Source organism: Hippoglossus hippoglossus, chromosome 17 (assembly GCF_009819705.1).
Source record: "Hippoglossus hippoglossus isolate fHipHip1 chromosome 17, fHipHip1.pri, whole genome shotgun sequence".
Taxonomy (NCBI): Eukaryota; Metazoa; Chordata; class Actinopteri; order Pleuronectiformes; family Pleuronectidae; genus Hippoglossus; species Hippoglossus hippoglossus.
The window spans coordinates 12054381-12082151 of record NC_047167.1 but is presented as its reverse complement, the minus strand read 5'-3'; the positions used below and the strand labels follow the sequence as shown (position 1 = coordinate 12082151).

At 43.1% G+C, this 27771-nt stretch overlaps 4 protein-coding genes across 12 annotated transcripts; 2 read left to right on the top strand and 2 right to left on the bottom strand.

Moving 5' to 3' along the window:
- Window positions 1–1728: 1728 nt before the first annotated feature.
- On the top strand, window positions 1729–8262 carry chrng (cholinergic receptor, nicotinic, gamma). Of its 2 annotated transcripts, none has more exons than XM_034613307.1 (12): window positions 1729–1858; window positions 3384–3520; window positions 3598–3642; window positions 3827–3951; window positions 4382–4537; window positions 5283–5380; window positions 5468–5668; window positions 6594–6708; window positions 6784–6898; window positions 7020–7284; window positions 7376–7509; window positions 7598–8262. In XM_034613307.1, the coding sequence occupies exons 1-12, from the start codon at window positions 1795–1797 to the stop codon at window positions 7799–7801; spliced, it is 1659 nt and encodes a 552-aa protein (XP_034469198.1). In that variant the 5' UTR covers window positions 1729–1794; the 3' UTR covers window positions 7802–8262. The 2 variants fall into 2 exon arrangements, with proteins under 2 accessions (XP_034469198.1, XP_034469197.1); XM_034613306.1 differs by having other exon boundaries at window positions 3812–3951.
- Window positions 8263–8515: 253 nt separating this feature from the next.
- LOC117778065 (phospholipid scramblase family member 5) lies at window positions 8516–14546 on the top strand. Its single transcript, XM_034613308.1, has 8 exons — window positions 8516–8751; window positions 9576–9882; window positions 9984–10061; window positions 10164–10356; window positions 12774–12885; window positions 12961–13060; window positions 13521–13579; window positions 14062–14546. Exons 1-8 carry the CDS (start codon window positions 8749–8751, stop codon window positions 14086–14088), a joined length of 879 nt encoding a protein of 292 aa, XP_034469199.1. The 5' UTR covers window positions 8516–8748; the 3' UTR covers window positions 14089–14546.
- Window positions 14246–18334, bottom strand: eif4e2 (eukaryotic translation initiation factor 4E family member 2). Of its 3 annotated transcripts, none has more exons than XM_034613310.1 (8): window positions 18193–18334; window positions 17240–17342; window positions 16961–17095; window positions 16686–16790; window positions 16451–16603; window positions 16209–16349; window positions 15517–15592; window positions 14246–15416 (listed from the first exon to the last, which is right to left on the bottom strand). In XM_034613310.1, exons 1-7 carry the CDS (start codon window positions 18294–18296, stop codon window positions 15557–15559), a joined length of 777 nt encoding a protein of 258 aa, XP_034469201.1. In that variant the 5' UTR covers window positions 18297–18334; the 3' UTR covers window positions 14246–15416; window positions 15517–15556. The 3 variants fall into 3 exon arrangements, with proteins under 3 accessions (XP_034469201.1, XP_034469200.1, XP_034469202.1); XM_034613309.1 differs by having other exon boundaries at window positions 14297–15416; window positions 16213–16349; XM_034613311.1 differs by lacking the exon at window positions 18193–18334 and adding an exon at window positions 17938–17973 and having other exon boundaries at window positions 14297–15416; window positions 16213–16349.
- A 380-nt stretch (window positions 18335–18714) lies between these two features.
- On the bottom strand, window positions 18715–25851 carry capn10 (calpain 10). Of its 6 annotated transcripts, none has more exons than XM_034613300.1 (14): window positions 25547–25851; window positions 25501–25514; window positions 24913–25164; window positions 24358–24489; window positions 24038–24234; window positions 23634–23863; window positions 23409–23550; window positions 22970–23136; window positions 22613–22869; window positions 21956–22158; window positions 21173–21428; window positions 20360–20553; window positions 20225–20270; window positions 18715–19776 (listed from the first exon to the last, which is right to left on the bottom strand). In XM_034613300.1, exons 3-14 carry the CDS (start codon window positions 25054–25056, stop codon window positions 19747–19749), a joined length of 1998 nt encoding a protein of 665 aa, XP_034469191.1. In that variant the 5' UTR covers window positions 25057–25164; window positions 25501–25514; window positions 25547–25851; the 3' UTR covers window positions 18715–19746. The 6 variants fall into 6 exon arrangements, with proteins under 6 accessions (XP_034469191.1, XP_034469192.1, XP_034469196.1 ...); XM_034613301.1 differs by having other exon boundaries at window positions 24913–25172; window positions 25502–25514; XM_034613305.1 differs by lacking the exon at window positions 25501–25514 and having other exon boundaries at window positions 24038–24091; window positions 24197–24234.
- Window positions 25852–27771: the final 1920 nt, after the last annotated feature.

The following is a 27771-nucleotide window of genomic DNA, read 5'->3' as shown; positions in this document are numbered from 1 at the left end:
ACTTCAAACCCTCTTAGGTTAATCGTTGCCATAAACACAGCAGCTGCTGTGCTGACGGTACGTCCCTGCCTGTCTTTGTGGGAACTGACCTCTACAGTCTCTTATTGTCTGTCAAAACATTGTAAGTGCAGACAACTGTTGCTCGAGGATGTGACACCCTTGCATCGCCGACGAGCCCCATGTCAGCTGTGTTCATGACCCATGTCCGCCGAACAGTGGTCACCAGGTCCCAGCGGCCGATCGGTCGAGGCTCTGATGATGAGCCCAAATTAACCTGAGTAACTTCAAAATTAAAGTCTGCCCCCTATTCGAAGTCCGTTGTTTGCCCGGCTCAAGTCCTTACAGAGGGATAAGCAGGGATATGAGTGAAACAGCTGTGTAAACACACACACACACATACACACACACACACACACACACACACACACACACACACACACACACACACACACACACACACACACACACACACACACACACACATGCACACACACACACACACACACACACACACATACTTTTGTTGCTACTCATCAACTCCTGTCCCTGACTTGGGTGTTAATATGTATGTGTGGGAATTGGGTTGTATCATTGCAGGATCAAGTGTTTCTGTGACTCACACACACACACACACACACACACACACACACACACACACACACACACACACACACACACACACACACACAGAGTTGTGTCTCCATGACCTCAGAGGACATTACATTGACTTACATTCATTACCTAGAGACTTAATCTACTTTTAACCATAGTTACAACTTGCCTAACCCTAACCCTAACCTTAACATAACTTTAACCTAAACCTAACTTTAATTTAAGTCGAACCTTAACCTCAATCTAATGATTTCGTTATGGGGATGACAAGTCCCCAGAATGTGACCTCGTAAACCGATTTAGGACCCCACAACATCAGTAATACATGGATCTCTCACACACAAACACACACACACACATACAGTAATGACAGGCCACAAATGGGTCAGCAACCTCCACAGAGCCTGATCAGTCATCACAGAATGGAGAGTTATCACCTGTTCTCTCTTCCACTGTACTTTTTTTGGGCTCACACACACACACACACACACACACACACACACACACACTGTGTTGCTGCTTTGTCTTTCCCGTCTAATCTTTCTTGCCTGTAATCCTTTTTTTATAGAGGACACATTTAAGTATAATGGAAAAAGCTGTTTATAGCTTGAGAGCTCGCTGCCCCCCAAAGAGTCCACAACTTATCTTATTGTCTCTGTGTGTGGACGACTGAAAGACAGAAGCCAGGTGCGACCAAGAGAATTACAATAGAGTGTCTGTTTTGATGGTGTACCTTAACACTGGAGGGCAGACATGGACTGGGTATAATGTGTGTGTGTGTGTGTGCGTGTGTGCGTGTGTGTGTGTGTGGGTGCGTGTGTGCGTGTGCGTGTGTGTGTGTGTGTGTGTGTGTGTGTGTGTGTGTGTGTGTGTGTGTGTGTGTGTGTGTGTGTGTGTGTGTGTGTGTGTGTGTGCGTGTGTGTGCGTGTGCGTACGTGCGTGCGACAGCTGACTATGCAGTACTGGAAATACACTCTTGGATTTAACCCTAACAATCATCAACTCCCCCACCAACCTCCAATCATTCCTCCAAACCGCAACCCTCCCATCAGCGTGAGCCCTAACCTCTGCTGGGAAACACACACACACACACAGGCTCTGTGCCAGTGACTCTATCAAGCAGTGTCAGTGTGTATCAGATTAGTGATCAGAGCTTTGTCTCGGCATCAACACACAACACTGATGGATCCTGGACGTCTGCGCTCTCTGTCGCTCTTCATAAGGGTGTTTATGATTTCCGCCACAGGTAGGAACGCTGGATTATCAACCTGCTGCCATGTTTGATACAGACGACACTTTATATCCTGGGCGTGTGCATGAATCGGTGTGAATTTGTGAGGTCAGATCTTTAGATTTGTACAGACTCAATAACACAGTAATGAGAAAATAATGAAGAAAAACAGAAATAGCAAAGTTAAGTTATTCTTCACGAGGGCCTGATTGTCATAACCTTTGACTCATCTAAATGTAATAACACAATAATATCAGAATTTTTTTTTTATGGTACTATAGTAATACTAAAGTATTAGGCCTCTTTTTCTTCCATTCAAATAAAAGACCCTGAAACAAATAGCAGTGCTCCCAACACAATGATCTGCATTAGTCTCAAATACATATTGTTTCTTAATTGTGCTGTGTCTAGCAAAGTAAAGGTAGCAAATCAAACTATTTTGTTTTGCTTTTTATCATCAATAACCTCTGTTTGTTTGTTTGTGGGTTGATTGTTTGGTTTGTTTGTAACTAAGATTACACAAAAACTACAGGAGGGATTATCATGTAACTTGGTGGAAGGATGTGCTATGGGTCAGGGAAGGGCCCATTAAAACATTTCTTTAACAGAACTGCGTTTTTCAACAATTTCCCAGTTTTCTCAGAAAATACTTCATGTGTCTTGATGTGTGTAATGTGGTCCAGTTTGAATGGATTGAAGGGGACTGTTGGGCCTTGGAGGTTGTATATGTGCTCAATTGAGAGACATTCAAGTTAAATATGTTTCAGTGTAAAATCCATTGTTGTTCTGTTCAGTCTGTTGTTAAATGAGACAAACATTGTAGTGGACTTCATTTATTCAGCTCGCTCTCTTGAGCCCTGCACTTACTGACCTCTTGTTACAAAGGTTATGCTTTCATCTGCGTTTGTTTGTCAATTTATTACTCAACAAAAACTACTGGGCTGATTTACATGAAATCTTGTGTAGGTGTGAAGCCATATTTTGTGAGTGTGGAAGTGAAAAAATGGGCAGATCCAGGATTTTTGTCTTTAATATGGCAATAGAGCGGCCTCAGCCAAGGCACTCTATTAGATTTACAATTATTTTTTCTGAATTTAATCATACAGAAAAACCTACAAGGCCACTCACATACCTCAGCCAAAGCCCAACAGCTCCCCTATGAAGCCACATTTAGTTTTTCCAGATGCAGATTTTTATTGGTATCTGCACCAAATTACACACACTCGTAATAATCAGTCTCCTAAACATTTCTTCTTCATTCCTGTACTGATTAGTTTGAAGGCTGAGATATCCCACTTATTAGTCCCTGGTCTGGATCGAGCTCCAAACACAATGCAGCCTACATTTCCTATCGTGCACATTATCTTTGATAGTGTGCCCCTAAGATGCTCCTGAATGAAAGACTTTACTAATGATGTCATGAGGATCATTTTTCTTTTCATGAAAACAACTGTCGTACTCCTCATGACAAACAAAATCGTGTGTGAAATTGAGTTCCACTTTAAATCCCTCACCCCCAATCTGTGTGGTCTGTCAGCAGCATCTGCCGTCAACCTCGAAGGAGAACTTATCAAGGATTTGATGAGGGGCTACAACAAGCACGTCCGGCCCACGGAGAAGAGCGGGGACATCACTCCGGTCTACATCAAGATGACGCTCACCAACCTCATCTCCCTGGTGGGTGATGTTCACTCTGTGGTGTTTCTGATTAGGCTGCCCAGGCCTTTGTTAACTCCTCAACTACCTCTCCTCAGAATGAAAAGGAGGAGGCCCTCACCACCAGTGTCTGGATCGAGATGGTGACCACACACACACACACACACACACACACACACACACACACACACACACACACACACACACACACACACACACACACACACGCTTCATCTGCTGAACTCTTGTTTCAAGGATGCTGAATTTTATCGTGGCACATTTACAAAAAACGGTCAAAAGTCAAACCTTCAGTGTTTGTGTTTGCAGCAATGGTGTGACTACAGGCTCAGATGGGACCAGCCGCCCAGGTCGGCTCTGTACGGAAACATCACCTCTGAGCTACGTATCCCCTCCAAGAGCATCTGGCTGCCAGACGTCATCCTGGAGAACAAGTGGGTGTTATCAACCTTCTCTTATGAGCATGATTTCAAAAAGGTTCCGATATTTGTTCAGTCCAATGAGAGAAAAATAAAACTGTCAGGAGAGACTTTAGTTGAAAAATGAACCGTGCACAACAAGAGAAGAAAGGGATGTTGTTTAAATGTCTATTCGGTGCTTAGAGGCCTTGAGATGTAATTGCAATTACACAACATCATATTAAAAACATATTTCGGAGGCAGTTTTTCTTCCCTTGCCTCCAATCCTTGAAAACAGCACGCTTGTGGAATATCAGTGAGGCTGAGTAGCTTTTTGCTGTATTTGCTAGATCTACAAATCTCTGCATATCAAATGTTCATCAATAAATTCCCGTGTGTGTGTTTGCGCTCAAATCGCCAACAGTTAATCGGTCAGGTTCTCTCTCCTCTGTCTTCTGCTCTGCAGCGTGGACGGACAGTTTGAGGTCGCTCTCTATTGCAACGCACTTGTGTCTCCTAACGGCTGTGTGTACTGGCTGCCTCCTGCCATCTACCGCAGTGCCTGTGCCATCACTGTCAACTACTTCCCCTTCGACTGGCAGAACTGCACCATGGTCTTCCGGTGAGTGGAGGCATGATCTGCCGGGTTTAAACGATTCACACCAGTGAACGGTGCATTTGAAGTACAATTACAAAACACAAGATACTGTAACTCCACATAAATCAAACCAGTTCATTCTTTGTCTTTCATGTATTCATTAATTTGTGATAATCTACACAAATATAAGACTTTATTGATCCCTGAAGGTAAATCAAGGTTAAAGAAATTAGACAGATTACAATAAAAAGCATTAATATGATGATAATCTAATATTATATCATTTATATAAATTATAATATAATATAATATAATGTAATTGTAATTTTCCTTTTTAATCAATGAATTTAGTTGTTGTTTGTGTATTTTGTGTATATACAGTTTTGTGTAATTGTTTGTATTTTTGGATAACAAGATAAATTATGTAAGGGATGTAAAATACAATAGCGTTGTAAACATGTTAATACTTCTTATACTACTATTCCCATAGAAATTATAACCATACTGAGAGTGGGGACACGGCTTTGAAACAGAATATAATGTCAGGAGACAAATTAAATATAAAACATTAATGTAAATGAAAAGCTTTACATTTAATCCCAGTATCTGTAAAATCTTTGTTTATTTGCTTGTCAGGTTCCTTTGTGTTACAATGATCCGCACAGCAGAGACGATGCCTCCTTCAGTCACCGCGCTGTATTGTTAGAGTGAATTGATGGTTGTGTGTTTGCTGTGGAGACAGACAACATGTTCTCTCCCCCGTGTGCAGCTCTCAGACTTACAGTGCCAATGAGATCGAACTGGTGCTCAAACAGGAGGACAACCAAACGCTGGAGTGGGTGGACATTGATCCAGAAGCTTTCACAGGTACAAACAAATAAATGTGACACATTTAAATGATGGATTTAAAATAAATGCACAACATGAAACCAACACTGACATCTCTGTTGGTAGAGAATGGCGAGTGGGTCATCAAACACAGGCCGGCCAAGAAAGTCATCAACACTCAGTACACGAAGGACGAGCGCGAGTACCAGGAGGTGGTCTTCTTCCTCATCATCCAGCGAAAGCCCCTGTTCTACATCATCAACATCATTGCTCCCTGTGTGCTCTTCTCCTCGCTCTGCCTGCTCGTCTACTACTTACCTGCCAAAGGTCTTTGTCTTCCCTTTGTTTCTTTAAAAGCTGCAACATCTTGGAAAAGCCAAACCTCAGTCTCATCAACCTCAAACAGCCTCATCACGAGATTATAATACATTAACCTGAAGTTCCGTCATTAGCTCCGCCTTTAAGGAGTTTTTTATGGTTTCATTGTTCGTTTGTTAGTTTGCAGCATTGTGCAAAAATTGCAAGACAGATCACCACGAAACTTGGTGGAACGATGCAGTATTGGTCGGGGAAGAACCCGTTGGATTTTGGTGTGTATCGGAATCAGGGAGATCCAAAAATTCAAACAAGAGTGTTTTTCAACATTTTTGTTGATTTCTCAGAGAGTAACTCTTGGATCTTAAAGAAAAAAATCTGACAAATTTAGAGGATAGAGGATATTTATTAATTGTGTACAATGTGGTTCATCTTGACTGAATGTAGTGGGACATGTTGGGCCTTGTGGGAGTTATATGCGCTGTACTGGGTGCCATTCTAAAAAGGATTACTCAAAAACTAATAATCAAATTACCATGCAATTTGGGGGAGGGATGCACTATTGGTCAGGGAAGAACCCATGGAATTTTGGTGTCGATTGTGGCAGATCCAGAAGTTATTTTTCATTTTCTTTAAAAGTGCGAGATAGAGTGTTTTCGACATTTACCTTGATTTCTCAGAGAATAATTCATGGATCTTGATGAGAACAAGATCCATGTTTGGGGGACTGATGTTTATGAGAAATTTGGTGAAATTTGGATCACATATCCAAGTAAAAATCTGGGTCTTGTGATTTTAAACTTGGTTTCAGAAGGGGACTGTTGGGCCTTGGGGGAGCTATGTGCTCTACTGAGTGCCATTCCAGTGCTAATGTTTTTTGAGCACAAAACCTCACCAGTCTGACTGAATACTGCCGTGTGTGGTTTGGTTTTTGCAGCTGGCGGTCAGAAGTGCACGATGTCTATTGCAACTCTTCTGGGTCAGACTGTGTTCCTCCTCCTTATCTCCAAGAAGGTTCCAGAGACTTCTAAAGCGGTGCCTCTTATTGGAAAGTGAGTTCACACGCATCACTCTATAGGATTTCAGATCAGAATCGATATGTGTGATTTATGAACCTCTGGCGACAGGTATCTGATGTTTGTGATGTCAGTGACCACCATGGTCGTGATGAACTGTGTGATCGTCCTCAACGTGTCCCTGAGGACCCCCAACACCCACATAATGACAGACAAAGTCCGAAAGGTGAGCATGAGGCCACACATCCTCTTTTCTCAATGGAACATCCAATAAGCAGCTACACTGTGACAAGTCCACATCAGTGTGTTTGCCACAGGATTACCCTTTGACCTGCTGTCCCTCCTAGATCCTCCTCAACATCCTGCCTCGACTGCTGAGGATGCAGATGCAGCCCTGGACACCGAACAACGACAACACCATGGCAACCGGAAACGGCAAAACTCAGACTACAGACGTGAACCATGTGTTCCTGGTTCCGTGCCGACGCCGCAGCTCCATGACCCTCATCATCAAGGCGGAGGAATACGTGATGAGAACAGCTCGGTCCGAACTCATGTTTGCCAGACTCAAAGAAAGAAACGGACTGATGAAGTCAGTATTAGAGAAGCTACGTAAGTGAATGAGTCTGAAGATGTTTGTGTGCACACGACAATGTATTTTCCCCTTGTAACCACATGACTCTCTGGTCTGATTCGGACTCAGATGATGGGATGGAGGGCGGCACAGCTGAGCAGCTCGGTGCCAGCCTGGCGAACGCCTCTCCAGAGCTGAAGCAGTGTGTGGCGTCCTGCAAACATATCGCAGAGACTGCACGGCAGAAAAACAACTTCCAGAACGTGAGCTCTTACATTTACACCTTTATATACGTCATCTTCGCAGGTGGAAATATCAGCTTACAATCTCTTACCTCTGTCTTAAACGCAGGAGAATGAGGAGTGGTTCCTGGTTGCCCGGGTGATCGACAGAGTCTGCTTCATCGTCATGACGCTGGTGTTTTTCATCGGCACTATCGGGATCTTCCTGATGGGCCACTTCAACCAGCCTCCCTCCTCACCTTTCCTGGGCGATCCAAAGAAGTATCTCCCTCCATTGAACAACATCTCTGACATGAGTGACAGTGGAATGTGAGCAGTGAGAAATCAAGAGATTCCCTCACTTTACCCAAAGTGAAAATCTGACGACACGTGTCAATGATCTTTCACTAATGACAGAGAACGGAGAAGATACAGCTGTTGTGTATTTTCTGCACACTTGTCAGTTGCTTGTGTGGACCGTCATAGAGGTGAAGTTGCACATAACAAAGGATCCAGGGCACCACTCCACAATGGTGTGGACGCGGCGTTAGATCCATGATGATGCACACTGGTTTCAGTTGTAAGTTTTTGTTTAAGGTTGAAAAATGTTTAATTCATTGTTGTATAACAAAAAAAAAAAAAAGAAAGTTGCTTTTTCTTTTTGTCAGCACAGTGTTTACTGCGTTTTTGCCTTTCGGGAACCCACATGAGTGTTGATCACATATGTGGACAGGAAACGGCCAAATGTTCCAAATAGATGCTTTTATCAATAAAAGAACGTGTGTAATCACGTGATTACAGCTGTCTGAGAAATTTGTCAGTCCCATGTTTGACACCTCTATGAAGGCACATTTCGAGAGCGCTAACACCCCCACGAAAAAACACAGACCCATTGTGCAGCCCCCCCCACCCCACCACCACCACCCACCTCCAGAAGCAGGATTTCAATTACATGGCTGAGTGATGCCTTTCTAACCCAACAAAAGGCAGATCCGGCTAGTTGGGATGGAAACAGAGTTGGGGGGCGGTGTGGGGGGGTGGGGGGGGGGGGGGGGGGGGGGGGTAAGACTGAGAGCTGTGGGGAACAAGAGTGGGAGTGACATCTCCAGACACAAACACACACCAAACAAACATTACTATGTGAATATTCACACAAAATAAACACACAGAGGTGGTGGAGAGGGTGTCGCTCAACTCCTCCTGATCCTGAGGACCCGTGAGCGTCGGCCTCGTCTCTTTCCTCTCGCCGCGACATGATCAGAGTCTGGAGGCTGAACACTGATGGTAAGCTAAAGATTTAAATTCCATGTGTGCTGTTTCCTGTCTTCACGCTCCGTTATGTCACATAAAATGAGGATATGTGCCGTAGGAAAATGCCGACCTCATCATTGTGGCGTTGTGGTGGAATATACAATGTTGGAGGATGAGACCAAACTGGGCGACAGGACTGTGAGAGTGTGATGTGAATGTAGAAGAAGCTCAGGTTGGCTGCGATGGTGAAATCACTCTTTCTTGTGAGGACATTGTTTATATTGCTGCTGCCAGGGAACCGTCTGTGTGGTCGAAGAAAAGCTGCTTAGTTTTATCTTCATCCTTTATAAATGTGAGATTTATAGATCAATTAAAAAAAAAGCTAGACTTACTTTCATGGAAAAAAGAACTTTGAATTAGAAGGATATTCACAACAATAGCTGTTTATGCTATTTAAACTCAAATTAGTGTGTTGAATGGTTTTTATTAACTATCTGTGGTTCTCAGCCTAGATTCCCATACTTCCATTTTCAAAAGAAAGTCATTTTCCTTTTGTCTTAAGTGATATACTTTGTATTTAAGAGTCACACATAAAAAAATTTGGGAATCATTTATTTAGTCCGACAAGTCCCAAAAAAAAAGATGTTGCTGAAATGGAGGCTACTCGACCCCATGGAAAAAATGTAATTACTTCTTCGTTGCCTCAAATATCTTCCCTTATTGTATTCTCTAACTCCAAACAAGTGACATTTCATACACATCTGTCACACTGAAAAGTACAACTCCATGACTAACTCAGATAGAGCTGAACACTGAGTTGACTCATTATCCTTTTTAAAATAACTGTATATTTTCAGTTTCGTACCATGTCAGCTGTGACCAGCCAGCCTCTTCCTCTTGGTCGACTGGAACGAGAAAAGCACATCCAGATGATCTTCAGGGCTTTCCAGAACCGCTGCGAGTGCCAGACTCACTCGCCTGGACCCAAACCCCACAAAAGGGTCCCTGACTGGAAGATGGAGAACGGCTCCACGCAGCCGCCTGAGGGAATGAACACGCTCGGGATGGAGGAGCGGAGCCCCGGTGGTGCGGCAGGATCGGACTTCATGTCTGTGCTGGAAACTGTGAGTCAGATTCATGTCAGTGCTCGGCCTGAGTTACAAGGTAAGAAAACACAGGTGTATATGTGTGTGTCTGTGTGTAGAAAGGATAATTGCAGTGCAGATACTTCTCCACCTGGTGTGAGCAAAGCGTTGTTGTTGCAGGTCCACAGTGTGTTCCCCGGAGGATCTACAGCATCACCACACACGGCAGCAGGTCACAGTTATTTGTGGCTGTGGAAGGTGAATGTTCAGCTCCCTGTGTCTTAACTGAGAACATTGATCTTGTCTGATGATGTTATTCAGTGTATTCTCACTCTCTACTTAATGTCTCCCTCCTGTCAGAGAGCTCCTGTGTGTGTCTCCAGTGTTGTGGTCCAGCTCGGGCCTGTACACTGAAGGTCTTCGACTGTCAGGGCTGCCAGCTCTTTTATTTTGAAAGGCCGCTCAGGGCAGACGCCTGCTGCCTCGGCTGCTGCCTGATGGAGATGAGGGTCTACACGCCTCAAAAACATCTTATTGGCACCGTCTGCCAGAGGTAGGTACTGTAATTAAAGGTTCAGTGTGTAAGATTTAGGTGAAACGGCAGAAATTGAATATAAATCAGTCCTAGTGATGTTTTCACTAGTGTGTTTCATCTTAATTGTACACTTATATTTAGATACTTTATATTTACATCGGGAGTGGGTCCTCTCTACGGAGAGAGGACCCATGTTTTTTACAGTATTCCAGACTGGACAAACTACAGTAAACACCTTTTTTTGTTTTTATGTCAACTGAAGGCTGCTACAGGTTCTCTTTCATGTTATGTTTGGAAGGGGAGGCAGGGGGTGAGGGGTATTCAGCTGCAACCTGAAACTTCACCACTAGATGTCACTAAATTGTACACACTGAACCTTTAACTGTGGTGTGGAGGTGCTTGGACTTTGAGTATATTTTCTCCTACTTCTTCTCCACCAAGCCTCAGAGGGAAATACTGTAACCCATTAACATCTATAATAATTTTTCTGAATTTACAGATTAAGCACATGATAGTTTATCAAATCTGGTACATTGTCATTGGAATTCATTAATTTCATTACATAAAAAACATAATTCTAAAAGAAATTATCCTACATGAGTATTTTTACTATTGATACTGAACATGCATTTTGCTGCTAATGCTTCTGTACTTTTACTTAAAGTCCCAATACAGCAGCTTATTAAACCACTAAAACTCTTCTTTGTTCCTCAAAAATTACATATTCAAAACATAATCTTCTCATGACCTTAAAATGACCTATATATAACTCTACACCTTCCCTCCTCATTTCGTGATTGCCAACTGTGAATATGCTAATTTTGACCCTGCCCCTGCTCTCTGTCTCCCCACCCCCACAGCGCCACCTGCAGTTGAGGAGCCTTTTAAACTTACTGAGCTCCACCCATAAGTTTACAGGAATGGTTTGTTATGTTTGTGTATCACAAACACTGCTGTCAGAATTTATTTTTTTAATGCTAGCATTTGTTTACTGCAGTGTTGAGGTGGAAATATTCAGCCATGGTGCTGACTGCTTATTTATTTCTCTAAATATGCCTTTAATCATATAAAAAGCACAAAGGCTGACATGTTAAAATAAAAACTCTCCAGAGGGGGGGGGCTTAAAGAGATTCAGGATGAGTACCTATGTGTTTTTAATCTGCAATATTAATAATCTTCCTTTTAAAGTGTGTGTATTTCTTCTACCACTGGAGTTGGACTTTAAAATGAAAGTACAACACACTTTTTCAATCTTAATAATAATAATAATAATAATAATAATAATAATTTTAAAAAAACTGCAAAATATCAGTAATAACAAGACTTCATACAGGGTCTAGTCACACAGAATAGAATCATGTACTAGTGATAAAGATAATTGATTTTAAAACATTTTAAGGAATATCCTAACTTAGTTACCCCTTAATGTTATCTAGTTATACAGCAAGTTTATTCAACAGGCTTTGGGATGTTTGTCTGAGATTCCATTCAAACCACAGACTGTATGATCCAAACATGTTGGTAGTGAAGTTTGATTTTGTTCACACATATTCCCACCATTCAAAGCAATTCAGACTTTGCAATAGAAAGTCGGTGACAGCATCCTCTGTGTTTCATCCAGTTTTAAAGGACACCCTGCTGGACGCTGTTCAAAATGTTTTAATGTCTTTTGTCCTTTTGCTGAATCAACCCTTTAACCCCTTCCACACCTCCTGCCATCAGAGTATTGAACCAGCCGTCTTAATACTTCACATTCTCTGACTAAACAATTGTAACGCGAGACATTTTCCATGTTGCTCTCAGCCTCGGGCCACCCTGAACCACCATGGCTGCCCAGACCCGTCTGTAAATAGCAATTGGGAGCCTTTACTGTTCCAAACAGCCGGGCGTGTAGTGCATTCTAAACCAGGGAGAGTTAATGCACAGAACAGCTGTCTGCATGGAGACACAGCAACAGAGCTGCGCTGGACTGGCGAGGAAGGAATGCAGCATCCTCCTTAATGGGAATGTATTCCCCCTGTCTCCTGCAGCCAAACCAAAATACTTCCTTCTTCATGTGGCCCGAGTCTGACTCCAGGGTTAGCCGGGGTGCCTGTGTGTCGAATTTAGAGTTTTCCAGAAGCAACACTCGGGAAAGTTGTGTCCAATTAAGACTGACCTGGCAAAGGTTTCAGTGACCAGAGATCTACTTGGTATAAATATTCCCTCAGTTGCACTCGAATAAAGCATGCCCCGATGTGAACTCTTCCGACACCGAGCAAACAAAGGTTTTGGTGCTGCAGAATCATGACAGCTGAAAATGTGATCAACCAAGCAGCAAGGCTGGGCTGCGCCTCTGTGTGAAGTACTGGCCAGTGCATCTGCCAGGTTCCTTATTGCATGATTATGCCAGGGAGTGTGTTAAGTTGCTGTGCGTTGGCCGACTGCTCTTCCAGGTGGAGCATGTTCACCCCTCTCCTGGAGGTGTGTGACTCAGAGGGAGCGTCCCCCATCAGGATCCAGGGCCCCTGCTGCCCGTGTCGCTGTTTCTCCAACCAGCAGTTTCAGGTATTTACATTCAAGTAACCCAAAATAGAAACATTATGAATGATTTTCTCACATTCAGCATTTTATGGCTTTTAGATTGTTTCAAACATTGGTGAGAAAATTGGCACAATATGGAAGAGATGGCCCGGCTTCAATGATGAACGCAACATGGACCATGAATATTTTGGGTTGGAGGGTGAGTTCTAACATTTTATTATCATTTTCTTTTTGTCATGTTTTCCTGTGGAAGCCAAAACAAAAACTTTATTCTTTCTCAAGTCTTTCTCCCCAGCGACACAAAACAAAGACGACTCTCCTACACTGAACGTAAACTCTAGAGCACGAGAGGCTTCATCAGATTTTAAATTTATCGGCATCACCTGCTTTTCTTTTCTTCCCTGTCAATACCCTTTTCTACAGCACGCCAGAAATGCAATTCACAACAGCAAACAAAACACACCCGTAAATAAAAGACAGTGGCAAATTGCAAAAAAATAAACACAGGACACATGGACAGTACGTCCATCCAAACAGCCGATATCTGCCTTCACCTTTTGTGTTTTGCACTTCAGAGCCTCCATATTTTTGCCTCTTACACCATATTCAAATTCCCATTTAATAATTGTGACATTTCTATATCTATTTCATTCTTCCAGTGCCACTGAGTTTGGAGTCGCACATCAAACTGCTGCTGCTGGCGACCACCTTCCTGTTGGTGAGCATCTATGTTGTCTCCTGTCGTTCTTGTAGAAAGATAAGTTGTGTTTCTATTTAAAGAAAATGAAATCCATTGATATAGAAAGTGTTAAAAGTTTTTACCTTAGTAAAGGTCTAATACCACAATGTGAACATATCACTAAAATCTGTTTAGATATTTAAAAAAAAAAAATGTTTGTAACAGTACCATCACCACAAAATTGTGTTCAACTTTAGGTGGAACTAAAGTACTTATGTATAGTTGTGAAGTTTAATCAGTAATGCATGTTAATCAATTGCATCATATTTAGATAATTACAGTATTCAAAATGTATATAAATTAATGAGCAGCTATTGTCAAATAAATGTAGAGAATATAAAATACATTTCCCTCTGAAATGTTATTTTTCATTAAGTGGCAGAATTTGAAATCCTCAACCTTGTCTTAGTACTATACCCATAATTACTCCCAACTTTATAATTTATGTTATTTCTCCACAGAATCACATGTTCTTTGAGATGAGCTGATGGGCGAATAAGGACCAATCATTCGAAATGAAGACGCCGCAAGTGGCCGTTTAACTAGAGGCTCATCAGCAGTTTAAACACTTTATGGCACAAGAGAGTGCAGCATGAGAACCGAAGGTCCTGTGGTAATAAACTACGAAGCAGAACCTTTTTTAACAAACTTCAAATCAGTGTCAGGCTCCATTTATGAAAGACGGGTGACAGTGAACCAGCTTTAGCAGCAGATGCATATTTGACATTTATTGCTATAAACCATCAGGTGTACATCCAACATTTGTTTCTTCACTTTTGACACACACGCACACACACACCTGCACCCATCATCACGCTACCACACATGGGCAGCATTACAGTTTTTCAACAGACTACAGGCGCTCTCTGAAGGTGGTTCAGTGTTGAAAATGCTCCCGAAGAATCAAATGTAACAGACCCCCGACCTCAGTTTCCTCTCTTTTGCTGAAAAAACAAAAACAATAAGGGCCTTTGATGAGGACAATAAAGCAGAGCCCGACCCTTGGATTATTTGGAGGCAGGGTTAAGACGAAACGTACAGGAGGGGGACCTGGATCGGGTTGGGCTCGAGGCCAGGCACAGTGATCGAGGCAGCTTGGCAGTCCATTTTTAAAGATGCCGCTTACGCAACCTTCTGCCCAACACAGGATGGTCCTCATCCTTTGGGATTCAACTCCCAGGTCAAAGATGGAGAATCATGGCAGATTCAGTTAAGTGATCTTTGAAGTGGACTATATTTACAATATATCATACACAATAATAGTAATAATCAGCAAATCATTTCAAGTTCAAAATGACCGGAGTACTTGTAGTTAAAATACAGCACAGTAATAAAATAACCTGCAACCCTGTTTGAGTCCCAATAAAACAGATTAACACAGACTTACTTTAACAGCAGGAAGTGTGACTTGATGTAAGCAATAAAAATCTGATCTAGCACATATCGTGTTGGTTTCGTTTGTCGGTTCTGTTGTATTTTGTCAAGTACACTTTGTTATCAGCTAATGACCAAACACCAGTCACATGCCCCCTCTGGTGGCAGGTTAACAGATGTTGCAACTTGCATTACAAAACATAAAAAAACGGAGGCTTTGTTCTCCTCTGGTTGATTAAAAATAATGCAAATTTCTCCCTTCGACTTCTTCTGTTCGCCGTCCGCTTGAAATCCTTTTTCTGATCGTTTCCAATTGGACACAATGAGGGGATGGTCCTCTCGCCCCTGACTTTTGCTCTGTCTTCAGACACAGTGCCAATCCACGCAGAGGTATCCTTCCCCGGACTCGTCATTCCCCCCGACTCATTACATATCCTCACACCTACACACCACAAACAGATAAACAATATCCACATGAGACAAAGCACATCAGAGAAAAACGATTTCTTTCACTCTTAAATTCCTGCAGCAACAGTTCTCACCCTCTGAGAGGTTTTCTGTGTGAGGGCCTAATGTCCGCCGCTAGCAGTCACCAGTCCATGGAAGTCTTCCCATGCTCTGCCAAGGAGGAGGCAGTACGTCATCATTCATAATAAACAGTTCAAATGTGTAATGCCTTTTCAATGACAAGAGATGCATCAATTCACTGCAAAAGCACAGAGAACTCAATGGAGTTGGACACAGGGTTCTTTCTCATGATTTACGCCAACAACTGACAATGAAAAACATTGGGAAATTGGTTTTGCTTGTTACTTCAACAGCATTGAATATTGTTAATGTGGTTTTCATTGATAAAAATTAAGAGAAAAAGCTCTTAAGCTTAAAATAACATCTCAAAATGCTGTTTTTTCTTTGCTTTGTTATTTTACAACCAACAGTCAAAACCCATTAAATCTTATAAAACAGAGAAGCAGTGAATATTAAGACTTGAGCTCAAGATTCTGGAAAACAAAGTTTCTGCTAATAAAAAAGTGAATTGGTTTATCAGTTATCAAAACCACATCTGATCAGTTAAAGTTGAGAGAAACATTAGCATTGTTTAATATAATTCTTAGAAGCAACACTGATACGTTATTAGGTGTCATGAGAGATATTGTTACATTAGTGAGCATGCATATGTGTATTTATGAGAGAGAGAGGAGGGAGAGGTAATAGTATAAAAGCGGAGACATACATACTTAATGCTGTCTGTGTGTGTCTTGTACTCCATGATGGTGTTGGGCGGCAGGTTGAGGACTCGACGCAGGGTGTCTCTGATGCGAGCCGTGGTCGCCTGGTCACTGGCCGTTTTGTTCCAGATGGAAATGATGTCCTCCTGAGGGAGAAAAGCGTGCACAGAAGCCATGTCTGAGAATGTGGGAGTGGGCAGAGCAGGGTTACATGAAACGGTGTCTGTTAGTGGGGGGGTTGGTTTACCTGGAAGCGTACTGACACCACAGCCCCACAGATTTCCTCTCCCACCATGAACTGCTCCCCCAGTATAGCCAGGATCAGGTTCTCCCAGCACCGAGATGCTAAACCTTTCCTCAGACGGATGATCCACTTTCCACCCATCTTATTGGCGTCATCCTACGCACAACATATGCATGGTTTAAGAGATAGTTTATAAAACATTATTTGGCATACAAGATATAAATAAATGTGTACGCACCTCCCACATGGGTTTAATACCGTCTTTGAAGAGGTGGAAGTCACTGTGGCCCGTCAGATCACCAGGCCGGATCATGTGACTATAGAAACGCCAGAACTGCTCCACCTACGAAAGCAAAAGAAATGTTTACATCGATAATGCGGGGATAATAAGTCAGTATAATCTGGGATTTTGAGGATAGGACTCGGTCTGGTTAAGGTTATAAATGGAAGACAAGAGGGTCTTCTCCCCCATCTGCTGTAGGCTCTCTGCAGAGGTCAGGAGGAGCGACATACCGAGGCGAAGGTGCCGATCTGTTTGATGTTCTGTTCGTAGCTCTGAGTGCTGGCTGGTCTCCCGGGGGTTCGTCTGGAGTACCAGAAGCTGTAGTTGAATTGAAGAGGGTGCTCTCCCGCCCCTGGCACCGCCATCTGCAGACGAGAAAAAAAGGAGACCAAGTCATTAATGTTGAGGCTGCTCACAAATCGGAGTTCCTTAACAGACTGTGTGGGCTTTGATTTGCGTCTGTTCTTATATTAGAAATTAAAACAAACAAACAGATAAAACAAGCTCACCTTTCTCCTGGAGTTCTGTTCCTCGTCTTCAGATTTTTCCTTCTCACTGTCTTTCGGTGAGCCTTGGTCCTGGTCGTGGTCTCCGCTGTCATCGTCTTTTAGACTGGATTTCATGGAAACACAGGAAAAACAAGACAGTGTTTGTGCCACGCGTCGACTGAGTTCATATTAAGGAAGTTAAACCTTGCTACAACCACTGCAGTGTGAGACAACAGTCCTGCAATAGATTATATCTTTAATTTGAAGATATATTCATATTTGTAGTTTTAACTATTTCTGTTATTGTGATATTTCTAATAATAAGTGACATAATCAGTGATATAAATGGGGACAACAAGGAAACACACAAAACTGTACTTTATCTTCTTAAACACAGGATTTGCTGCAGAGCTGCTGTGCAACAAACTAAACTGGTGAATAAATACAGCTTTAACTTCTGGAATAAGTGGGATTGTTTTTGCAAATGGACACTAGGTTCCGCTTCAACTACCCAGACCGTGAATCACAGCCCACAACCCGCTGTCAGCTGTTTGTCCCAACCTCAGCAGGAGTCTAGTTCGAGCCGCCCCTGCGCGCACCTTCCCTCGGCCTCTGCACAACCACCACACCGAGGATTCGAGGCCTGTCCGCATTCCGCCGGGCTAAGCTACAGCTAGCAACGCAGCGCATTTCCTCCTTCAAAACCACCGTGTACTCACTGTTGCTGCTTCATATCGTTGCAAATGCAGCCGGGTGTGTGTAGGGGGGGGGGGGGGGGGGCTCGCTCTCATGAGGGGGGGAGGGGGGAGGGGGTACTAACACAAACACGGGACCATGCAACGTAGCTGACACACCTCTCCGTATACACGCAGCACCGGCAGCTTTCGTTAGCACCACGCTAACCCCGGTGGATGTGCGACAGCGGCCGTGGAACTGGCCGATGCTCCCACGCAAACTTTGTTCTCACTACTCACGCGTCAAATTTGTTGTTCATTATTTTTCGCGGTGAGAGCCTCTCGGGATCCGACCACTGCACTCCTGAATTCCGCAGGAACGGCGGCGCGCACATCCGATGCATGTGAACGCGCACGCCATGTGTTGGTAATGAGCGTGGGGGAGTTCAGGGAGGGTGGGGGCACTTTCCTCCAGTGTCTCACATGCAAACACGCACGATTCAAACATATGCACATGGGAAACTGACAGAGCTCAGGAAGTTATAAGAGTCATCACCATCAAGTTGGGAGAGGATGCGGCTCAGGGGTGAGAGCGGTCATCCTCTACCAAGGAGGTCAGTGGCTCGATCCCAGTCTTCTTCGCATGCCGAAGTGCCCTTGGGCAAGATGCTGAACCCCAAATTGCCCCTTCTCATAGATAAAGTGCTGCACATAGATGAATTGTGTGTGTGTGTGAATGTGTGAATGTAAAACTGTACTGTGAAGCACTTAGAGTTATCATCAGGACTAGAAAAGCTGCTATATAAAGACAGACCATTTTTGTTTTGACGTTTTATTCATTGCATCTCAAAAAGGCAAAACTCCCCAAAAAACAACAAATAGCACAGTACCAGTTAGTCTCAGTTGACTCCAGTGAATAATCACAAACCCTGTGACTTCTGCACAGACGTGGGTATGAGGACAAACAGCACCACACATACTGTACGCAGCCTAAACACAAAAAAAAGAGGGCCGACGGCGGCTTCTTCATATGAAACCGGCTTCCTCTGATGAGCCGATTCCCCTTGTTTCATCCCCTCCATCCGTCCCCCTTGTCATCTGTTCTTGCGGCCGCTTCAAACAGCGGCTGTGTCCTGAAGCAGAGCTGTGGACCGAGTCTAGGGGGGTTACAAGGGAGGTGCAGGGTCGGGGGGGTCAGGAGCGAAGTGGACTACTTTGGCTCCAGACTGAGTTAGGTGTTAAATTAGGAAGGTGAGCAGGTTTGGGGAGGAGGGATTGGCAAAATAAACCTGTGTCAATACGAGGAGCAGATTGTCTGGTGGGGGGGTGAGGGATGGGAGAAAAGCTCTGGTATGGTATGGCACGGTATGGTGTGGTGTGGTTTGGTTGGCTCTGCTGGTGGAGACCATCCCCTCACCCCTTGTGCCTCTGTGAGGACCTTCATGAGAGGGCCCTTTGTTCCGGGCCGGCGGGCGCACCAGTGAGTGAATGAGCAAGAGCAGTGGCGGCACTCTTCAATGGCCGCTGTTTGTTTACACCAGCCAGTCCCGTCATACTTCATTAGCAGCCCAGCCCACCGACAACCTCTGATGTCCTAATCGCCGATGAGTGTGTGGCTGCCCATCAGCCCTGAGCCTCAGCGGTTCAGGATAAAGGGGTTTCTACGATTCCCGACACACACATTCCCAGTAAATCTTTCTATCTGCCTGCCTTCTCTGCCACACACACACACACACAAACACACACACAGAGGCTGCATGGTGAGGTCTGATAGGAGAGCTGGTTCTTTCATCGTGCGCCAAGAGGCACAGGGAGGTGAGTCGACATCAGATGAGCAGCAACGGTCCCAGAGAACTAGCTTTGCATCACGGAGATGTGAGAGACCTGCCGCCGGGAGAGAAACGAAGCAAGACAGAGGGATTATTCAGAGCTGCCATCTTCGAACCACAGTCACAGCCTCAAAAATATGGATATAAGATATGTCGCCTTTCAGTGTGTTGTACTGTCAAGCTGTTTCCCCTGTGACCTTCATCCCTGTAACACTAGGGTTTCAACTAACAGATGTCATCACTGTAGATAATTGCTTTAATTAATCAAAATGTCAGTCGTGCCTCCCCAGAGGTCACACCTTCAAATTGTATCTTTTGTCAACAAGTTAAAACCCAAATATATTCAATTTACAATAACATGAAACACAAAAGTGGCAAAGTGATTTTTGAGAAGCTGAAAGCAGAAAAATAAATTTTTTATTCATATATGACTTAAGGAATTGATCAGTTGTAAAAATTGCTGTCAGTTAGATTTGTCATCATCAGCAATGCAACATACAAACCTCTTGAATGGCTCTCCCTAGCCTCTCCTGACTTTTCACCACCTTCCTGAAAGAGACACACATCCATCGTTACTCCTGACAGTGACACAACAACGAAACCTGAAGATACTGCCAGTACCTGTGCAGTAACCTCACCTGCGTATTTGGCGAGCCAGGCTGAGGGTGAAGTCTGCCGAGCAGTCGGCCTCGTAAGTGGATGGTAATATGGCGTAATCTCCAGGAGGAAGAGTGCAGGCCAGACTGACATCCTGCGTGTAACAGTGGGGGACGCAACTGGCGGCGGGCTCCTCGTCCCTGGAGATCGCCTGTGCACATTCTCCTTCCAGGACCTGGATACAGTGCAGAGTCAAAATCAGATACTGAAAATGTTTATATTTTTCCTTTTATGGTAGATTATTTTGACTATATTTGAGTACCACATTTATTATTATATTTTAAATTCCAACTGTTAACATGTATGTGACATCCTGACTTTGTAAAAAAGTCCATGTACAATTCAAGAGGGAAGCTTGAGCTTGATGTGCAAAGAATATAAGAATATAAAGCTCGATCAGGCCCCCTCACTGTCACACAGAGGTTAATATTTTTGCTCCAAACGTCATGAAACACACTGCTTGTATGGTCAATTTATCTTTAGGAATTATTTCAGAACACAGAACATGGGGAATTATCTGGAAACATAAATATCTTTCCATATTCGCATATTACTTGTCTAGAGCTGGAAATAACTAAAATCAAGTTCCGTACTTTTACATATTGTTTCAAAACCCTGTGAAGAACTGTTTCATGTGATGATGTGATGTTTTTTAAATCGACCTTTGAGCAATCTTAGACCTTGACAGCAAGAGTAAACATCTCAGAGATCTGAGCTGATTTTATAGCTGATTAAGTTGTTGGGAAAGTACACGGAAGTAGACGTCTTCCTCCTCTAAATGATATTTGACTGACCTTGTAAATGTGGAAGCCAATAGGGTGCAGATCAGTGTCAGGGCGGCTCTGGTGCAGGGTAATTCTCACATTAACCCCTGATGTCACCGCTGGGTCATCAGACACTGTAAAGGGGAAGCAAGGGTTCTGCCAGTGAGACAGGAAGTTCCTACTTCCTCCCGCCGTCTTCCCCTCTATCCACGATCCCCGGAAGTAACTGGTCTCCCACGCAACGTCAGTGGTTAATGGCAGTGAAGGTGCTGGGCCTTTCAGGGCACTGAGGGCATCACAAACATTGATACACAATATGAATAATTAAATCGGACACATTACAAATTATACAAACTACATTTGTTTCATTTTATACTACGGAAAATGTCAGTAGGAAAATACAACTTCAGTAAACTGTGAGGGTTAATGGTTTAAAATGTGACGTGCTGTTCAAAAGGAGAAAAGCTTTAATTTACTTTTTCATAAAAATGAAAAAAAAGGTGTTTTCAACTTTACCAGCAGGTGTCCCTATATATCTACTACTAGTGATTTCTATTGGAAGTCTGCCAAACAATTTATGAATACATTTTATTAAGCTGGGAGCATTAATGAGTCATTTGTCTTTACAAATTAGTTGTTTTTCTCTGTGACACTTTGGGCTCTGTAGGAAACAACATTAACGCACATGTGTGAATGTAGCTGAAACTTTTAAAACTATGAAGTTCAAACGTTTAAATAAAAAGAGAAACATAGTATGAATTGTTATGATAAGATGGACTTGTTTACTTTCTCTTCCCCTTAACTGGTCCTTACCTAAGGGATATGGACGAGGAGGAAAAGACCCTGATGAGAAAGCGGCCCTCGACCCCTGGCTTGAAGGTGCTGGGGATCAGCAGGTAGTATCCCGGCTCCAGCTGCCCGTGGAGGACCACCTCTCGCTCGTAGGCGTGGCAGTGAGTCGAAGCACAAGGAGGTTTGTTCAGCATGCGGCTCAGATTGAAACGCTTCTTCTCCACCTGGTGACAACAAAGCCACAAACAACAACGTCAATAATAATCTTTATGTTTCACCCACGTGCTCCTAAGTGCTTCACAAAAGCAACAATCAAGTAAATTCAGGAAATCAAATAAAAATATGTTTTAAGAAACGTTTGCCACCGACGTTTGCTGGGGTTTGAGTAAAGAGGGCGCAAAGTAAAATTGATGATCAAAGTGTAGATGGAGGTTAGAGCATAATCATTATGGCACTTTCATATAAATTGTTACCTCCAAAATAAATGGGAAAAAAAGACTATAAAAAATAAAATAAAATAAATAAAAATACTGGAAGCCAGCGTAAGGAGGCTAAAACAGCCGATCACTTCTCTTGGATCTTTTTAAAAGCTTCCCGGCAGACTTCTGCACGGACTGGAGCAGATTAATAGACACCAACAACAGCATCACTCGTTTCCAAGTGAATGATGGCACCAACCTTCCACATGTGTAGAGCGGTAGCCTGGTAGTGCTGGTGCTTTGTGTTCTCGGTATCCTCAAGGGGCATCTGTGCATTTTTCTCTGTGTTTCTCCACTTCCTATGCTGCAGCAGGGAAACCAGAACATCTCCCCTCTCACTCACTTTAAGCCAGAACTTTGGGTTGGTACCGTAGCTGCTGCTGTTCCGGCTACCGCCAGCAGAGTGCCCCTTTATCCACCGACCAGGCAGCTGATGGCTGTGTGTCAGCAGACTTCCTATTAGAGTAGGGAGATGTCAGAGTGAGAAAAGAAAGGCTGCCAAGGAAAATTATAGACTGAAAGTATGAAGCTGTCTTTAATGAACTAACCAAATTACCTGTATAGATACTCTTTAGGTGACCTTCCTCACTGATGGGGTACCCCACTGTGACATCATCAAACTGGGACATGAATTCAGCCTCATCCAACCAGAATTCGCCCTCAGCCACCCTGGCTTGTAGATCTGAAGCACAATTGGGGTCGACAGAGCTCCACCCTGCACCACTGCGGAGAGAGAGACATACTGTAGATAGATCTGATGCAGACTAGGGATGAATCCAAATGTATGAACGTCCCTGCAGCTGCAGACTCACACTCTGGTTGTATTAACCTCCACAAAGGAGAATAGGTTTTCATTGCTCATTGTTTGTTTGTCTGTCTGTTAGCAGGATTACTCAAAAACTGCTGAACTGATTTCCATGAAGTTTTGTGGAAGTTCCGCACCAAGGCAGAACCCATTCCATTCAACAAACAGGTGGATCCAGGAATATGCCTACCTCTCTATCCAGCCCCCTCCCCAGCAGCACCTTCCCCAGGGGTTTCTGATCCTGAGTAGACGTACATCGCTCCCTGACACCGTCTTCACATCCACCCACTCCATGACAGTCAGAGCATGGTACTGACCCAGCTCACTGGCACCTAGACCAGGCAAAGGGATCAAAAGGTTACGTGACAAAGGGTTCACAAGATGACTTTTCATCTGCGAGATAAACCTGTCTGACCTCCAGGGCTGCTGTTCATGGAGCAGCTCAGCACACAGTCATCCTTCACAGGGTACAGAAGGTTCAGGTCAAGCCGTCGCCTCCTGACCTGTTCACTGTCCCGTCCTAATGTCTGCTCCTCCTCTGACCCCAAGTCTCCCAGGCTCCAGTGTTCTGCTAGGCCGCCAGTTAAATCCACCAGGGCCTCCGACACCTGCCCAGCCCACAGTTGCTCGTACGAGCCATGAAGCCTAGAGAGGATGGAGAGGCGAGTAAATGGGATTTTCAAACTTCATTAAACATGCTGATGGGAGTACATGGTTAGTCCAGGGAAACTTTACAAATAACAATGACATACTGTATGTCAAATAACCAAGATTAAAGTTTATAGTAGACAAGAGAGAGAAATTCCACAGGCTACTTACTTGGCATAGGCCTTCTCCAACAAGGCTACCCAGAAGGCAGTGGGGGAGTGGCAGCTTGAGAAGCAGAGAGTGGAATTAATACAGGGCAGGCGGTCATCAACGGTCACCTCTGTCCAGTGTCCCTGCCGCCAGAAACAAAACTGGAAACAGCCTCTGTACCTGCTGTCACCCCACAGGGGCTGGTCTGGGGGGAGCACCTGCACAGGGTCGAGGACTAAGTCACTACAGCAGTGCAGGACATAGAAACACTTCACATTTAACACAGTCATATTTGTTTAAAAGCTATTTGAATCTATACTTTAATGCACTTGTTTCTTTACCTTGTTGAGTAGATGTTTGTTCTTGAGCAGGACAGTGCAGGCACAGAGGAACCAACAGTCTCCTAACAAGCCTTGTTTAGCGTGACCCAAGTTGATGTTGTCAGGGCAGAGAACTGGTGACTGGCAGATCTCCTGGAAGTGAGAAATGACAATAAATGAGGATTGATACAATTTGACCAAAAAAATTGATTTTCTGGGACGTGGGTTTTGAGGGGGGTGAAAAAAGCACAATTTAAAGTGGGATTTTTTTTGGGGACTTAATTAAATTTGTTGTTGGGCAGTTAACATGGAGGTCAGACCTCCCACAGTTTTGTGTGTTGACGTAAAATACTTATCTTTTAATTATTAGACCTGCTTTGTAAAATACATAACCATAACCTGTCATCACGCTTACATAATCCCATTGTCGTTGGTTGAAAAAACAAACCAGGTGACAGGTGATGCAAGTAGATGGGACACGAGCCAAAAGGAAACTCGTCATGAAAGACTGCAAATATTCTACCTACAAAATGGAATTCACTGTGGCATTTCCCATTTCCTCCTGGCTGGTCTAACCTGTGGGCGCCGCCATGTGATGTTTGCCTGCAGCCGTGCGATGGGCGTGGAGCTGTCAGAGAGCAGGGAAGTGTCGTCAGAGGGGAAGTCCAGGTCCTCAAACAGAGCCTCGCCTGCACGCTCTGGCCGGCCCTCTCCTGGCATGGCTCCGGATTGCTGCTTCTGAATCGTACTTCCTGGGTCGGCGGGTGAACCTCAGCCAGCTGTGACCATCCTCACTGACCCTGTGCACATCTTACACTTGTGTAGCACCTTAAAACAAAAACACAGCAACATTATATATTCATGAGACTGCAGAGGATAGATTGGCAGCCTATTCATATATAGTATTGTTTACTTTTTACTTTATGAATATTTGGACATGTGTGTTATGTGCATGCTTTTTATGACATGCCTATGCAGCAGCAGTGGATATATAGTAGTAGATCACTCATGATATATGTAAGTGAAACAGTAAATTAAGGGAGAAGTTTATTTTGTTGTTATTCGCCTAAAAGTAATGTTTTAACTTGTACTGTTATTACACAACCACAATAACAGTTAAATCCGCATTGACCGGGCTCCAAATTAAAGTGCAATGTTATTCACATGGCAGATATTTACTGTGACTTTCTATCACGTGTCTCCATCTTACCTTGCTCCTGCTGTCGGATTCTTTTCTCTCGCCGGTGTCATTTTGTCATAGCAACAGTCGCAGCTAGCCGCTAACGTTAGCATGTGTTAGCTTGTGATGCGCAGCCGCAGCATCTCCGCGTCGCTTCATCTTGTCATAGTGCGAGGACGATGACCACAGCGGCACCTTAACGCCACGGCACCGAGGATGAGTTTGTAAGAAATTGTTTTACACAAATAATCATTTAAACCAAATCGTGTCTAAGTTGTCATCCCGCTGAGCGTGAAAACACTTCCGTCTGCCCTTCCGGCTCCTCATTCATGAAGTGAATCCTTCCTGTCTGGCTGGTCGCTGCCGCCACCTAGTGTTCAAACAGCGAATTACTCTGTGTGCAGTCACTTCAGCATGTGTTTTATGTACATGTACCTCAAACTAAATACTACAATCAATACTGATTTAAACACATGTAGACTGGCCACATGATTGAGTTTTAATACAACTAACCACTAACCAAATACAGCCTCAATGAAAGTATTATTATTATTATTATTATTATTATTAGTAGTAGTAGTAGTAGTAGTAGTAGTAGTAGTAGTAGTAGTACTAGTAGTAGTAGTAGTAGTATTACTCATTTAAATTTTATGAAGTCATCACTTTATTATCGATAATAACAATAGCTTTATTCATATAATTCTTTCTTTTAAAACAACTACAACCAATACAATCAGTATTATTCATTATTATTATAACTTCATCTATTAGGAGACTATTTTATCAAGATACCTAATAAACTGGCAACTGAGTGTAATTTTACCAAAGTACTGTCCATAATTATCCTACTATGTTGAAATACTGTCTACTTTACGTCTTCTTGTCTTCTTGTCCTTGCTCCTGAGACTAAAAACTAAAACTGTACTTTTACTTCACTTCAACAAAATCATTTATACATTTTAATATCAGATCCAGGTAGTAAAATAGATGAACACATCGTCTGCATATTATTTAAAAAAAATATTCAATTTATTGATTTTACGGTGATACATTTAAAGAAATACAAAAATATGTTATTTATTGAAATTAAAATAATGCATTCAATTAATCTTGTGCGTCTTCTGTGTCTTTAAGTTCACTTCTTCAGGTGCCGTCCAATTCTGCGTTTATTTTAATTTCAAAAAACAAAAGGAAAAGAAAAAGGTTATAGATTCACGTGTTATTAAATCTTGACATCATATTGTATAGTGTTGTATCACATATGTTGAACTGACGTACTCTGGCACTGACTCCATGGCCCGCTGCACCCACCCTGAGTCAGGGTTTGCACAAACAAATCTCCCTTTCACCATCTTGAAACTGTGTGAAGACGAGAGAAGAAGTTCAGACATCACAGAACTGACAGTTAACATGTACCTGATTGTGATGTGTGTTATTTCATACATGTTTTTTATTCTTACATTACTGCCTTGATGTTGCAGAAATGTGTGGCCTCCTGGATTGTGTAGCATTGCAAAAATTGGACATGGATCGGAGTTTCATGGTACCGTGTGCAGCAAGCATTCATGCGCCCTTTAAAGAAGAAAATCGAAAACAATTAATTGAAGAAAGAGGCTGAATAACACATTAAATAATTTAAATAATCTTGACAAAAATAAACATATTCTACTTGAAGTCCTACTTACTGCTTTCACTGAGTGTCATCATCATCATCAGCAGCACAGATACGCACACAGTGAGCTTTCCCATCCTCTCTCAGCTTCTCTTCAGCAGTTTATTCTGATATGTGATGAACTGAGCTCAGGCAGTGAAGGTTAAATACTGCGTGAAATGAGAAGGTCCCACCACAATCAAAGAACACCCATGGAAATACCAGTGCAATGCACTCTAATGATATTTGGGTCAAGTGGTAAGAATGACAAGCAACGTGCTTTTACCCACAATGGCGACATAACACCCCCCGCCCCCACACTTCTGTGGGTCAGTACACGTGAATGAAGAGATGCATTATACACACGTGTTGCTTATTTGAGAAAAAGAAAAAGAAGATGGCTGATGCTTACAAATACAAGAAGGACATGCTTATCATAAACACATGAACACTGTTACTTAATGACGTAATGCTATTTTAATATTTCAGGGGAAATGTTTGTCCCTTTGTACTGAGTTTGAATCAGTTTGTTTGTGTGTTTCCACAAATTAAACCACCCAGACTACATTATATTATAATATGATATGATATAATTAATGTATGT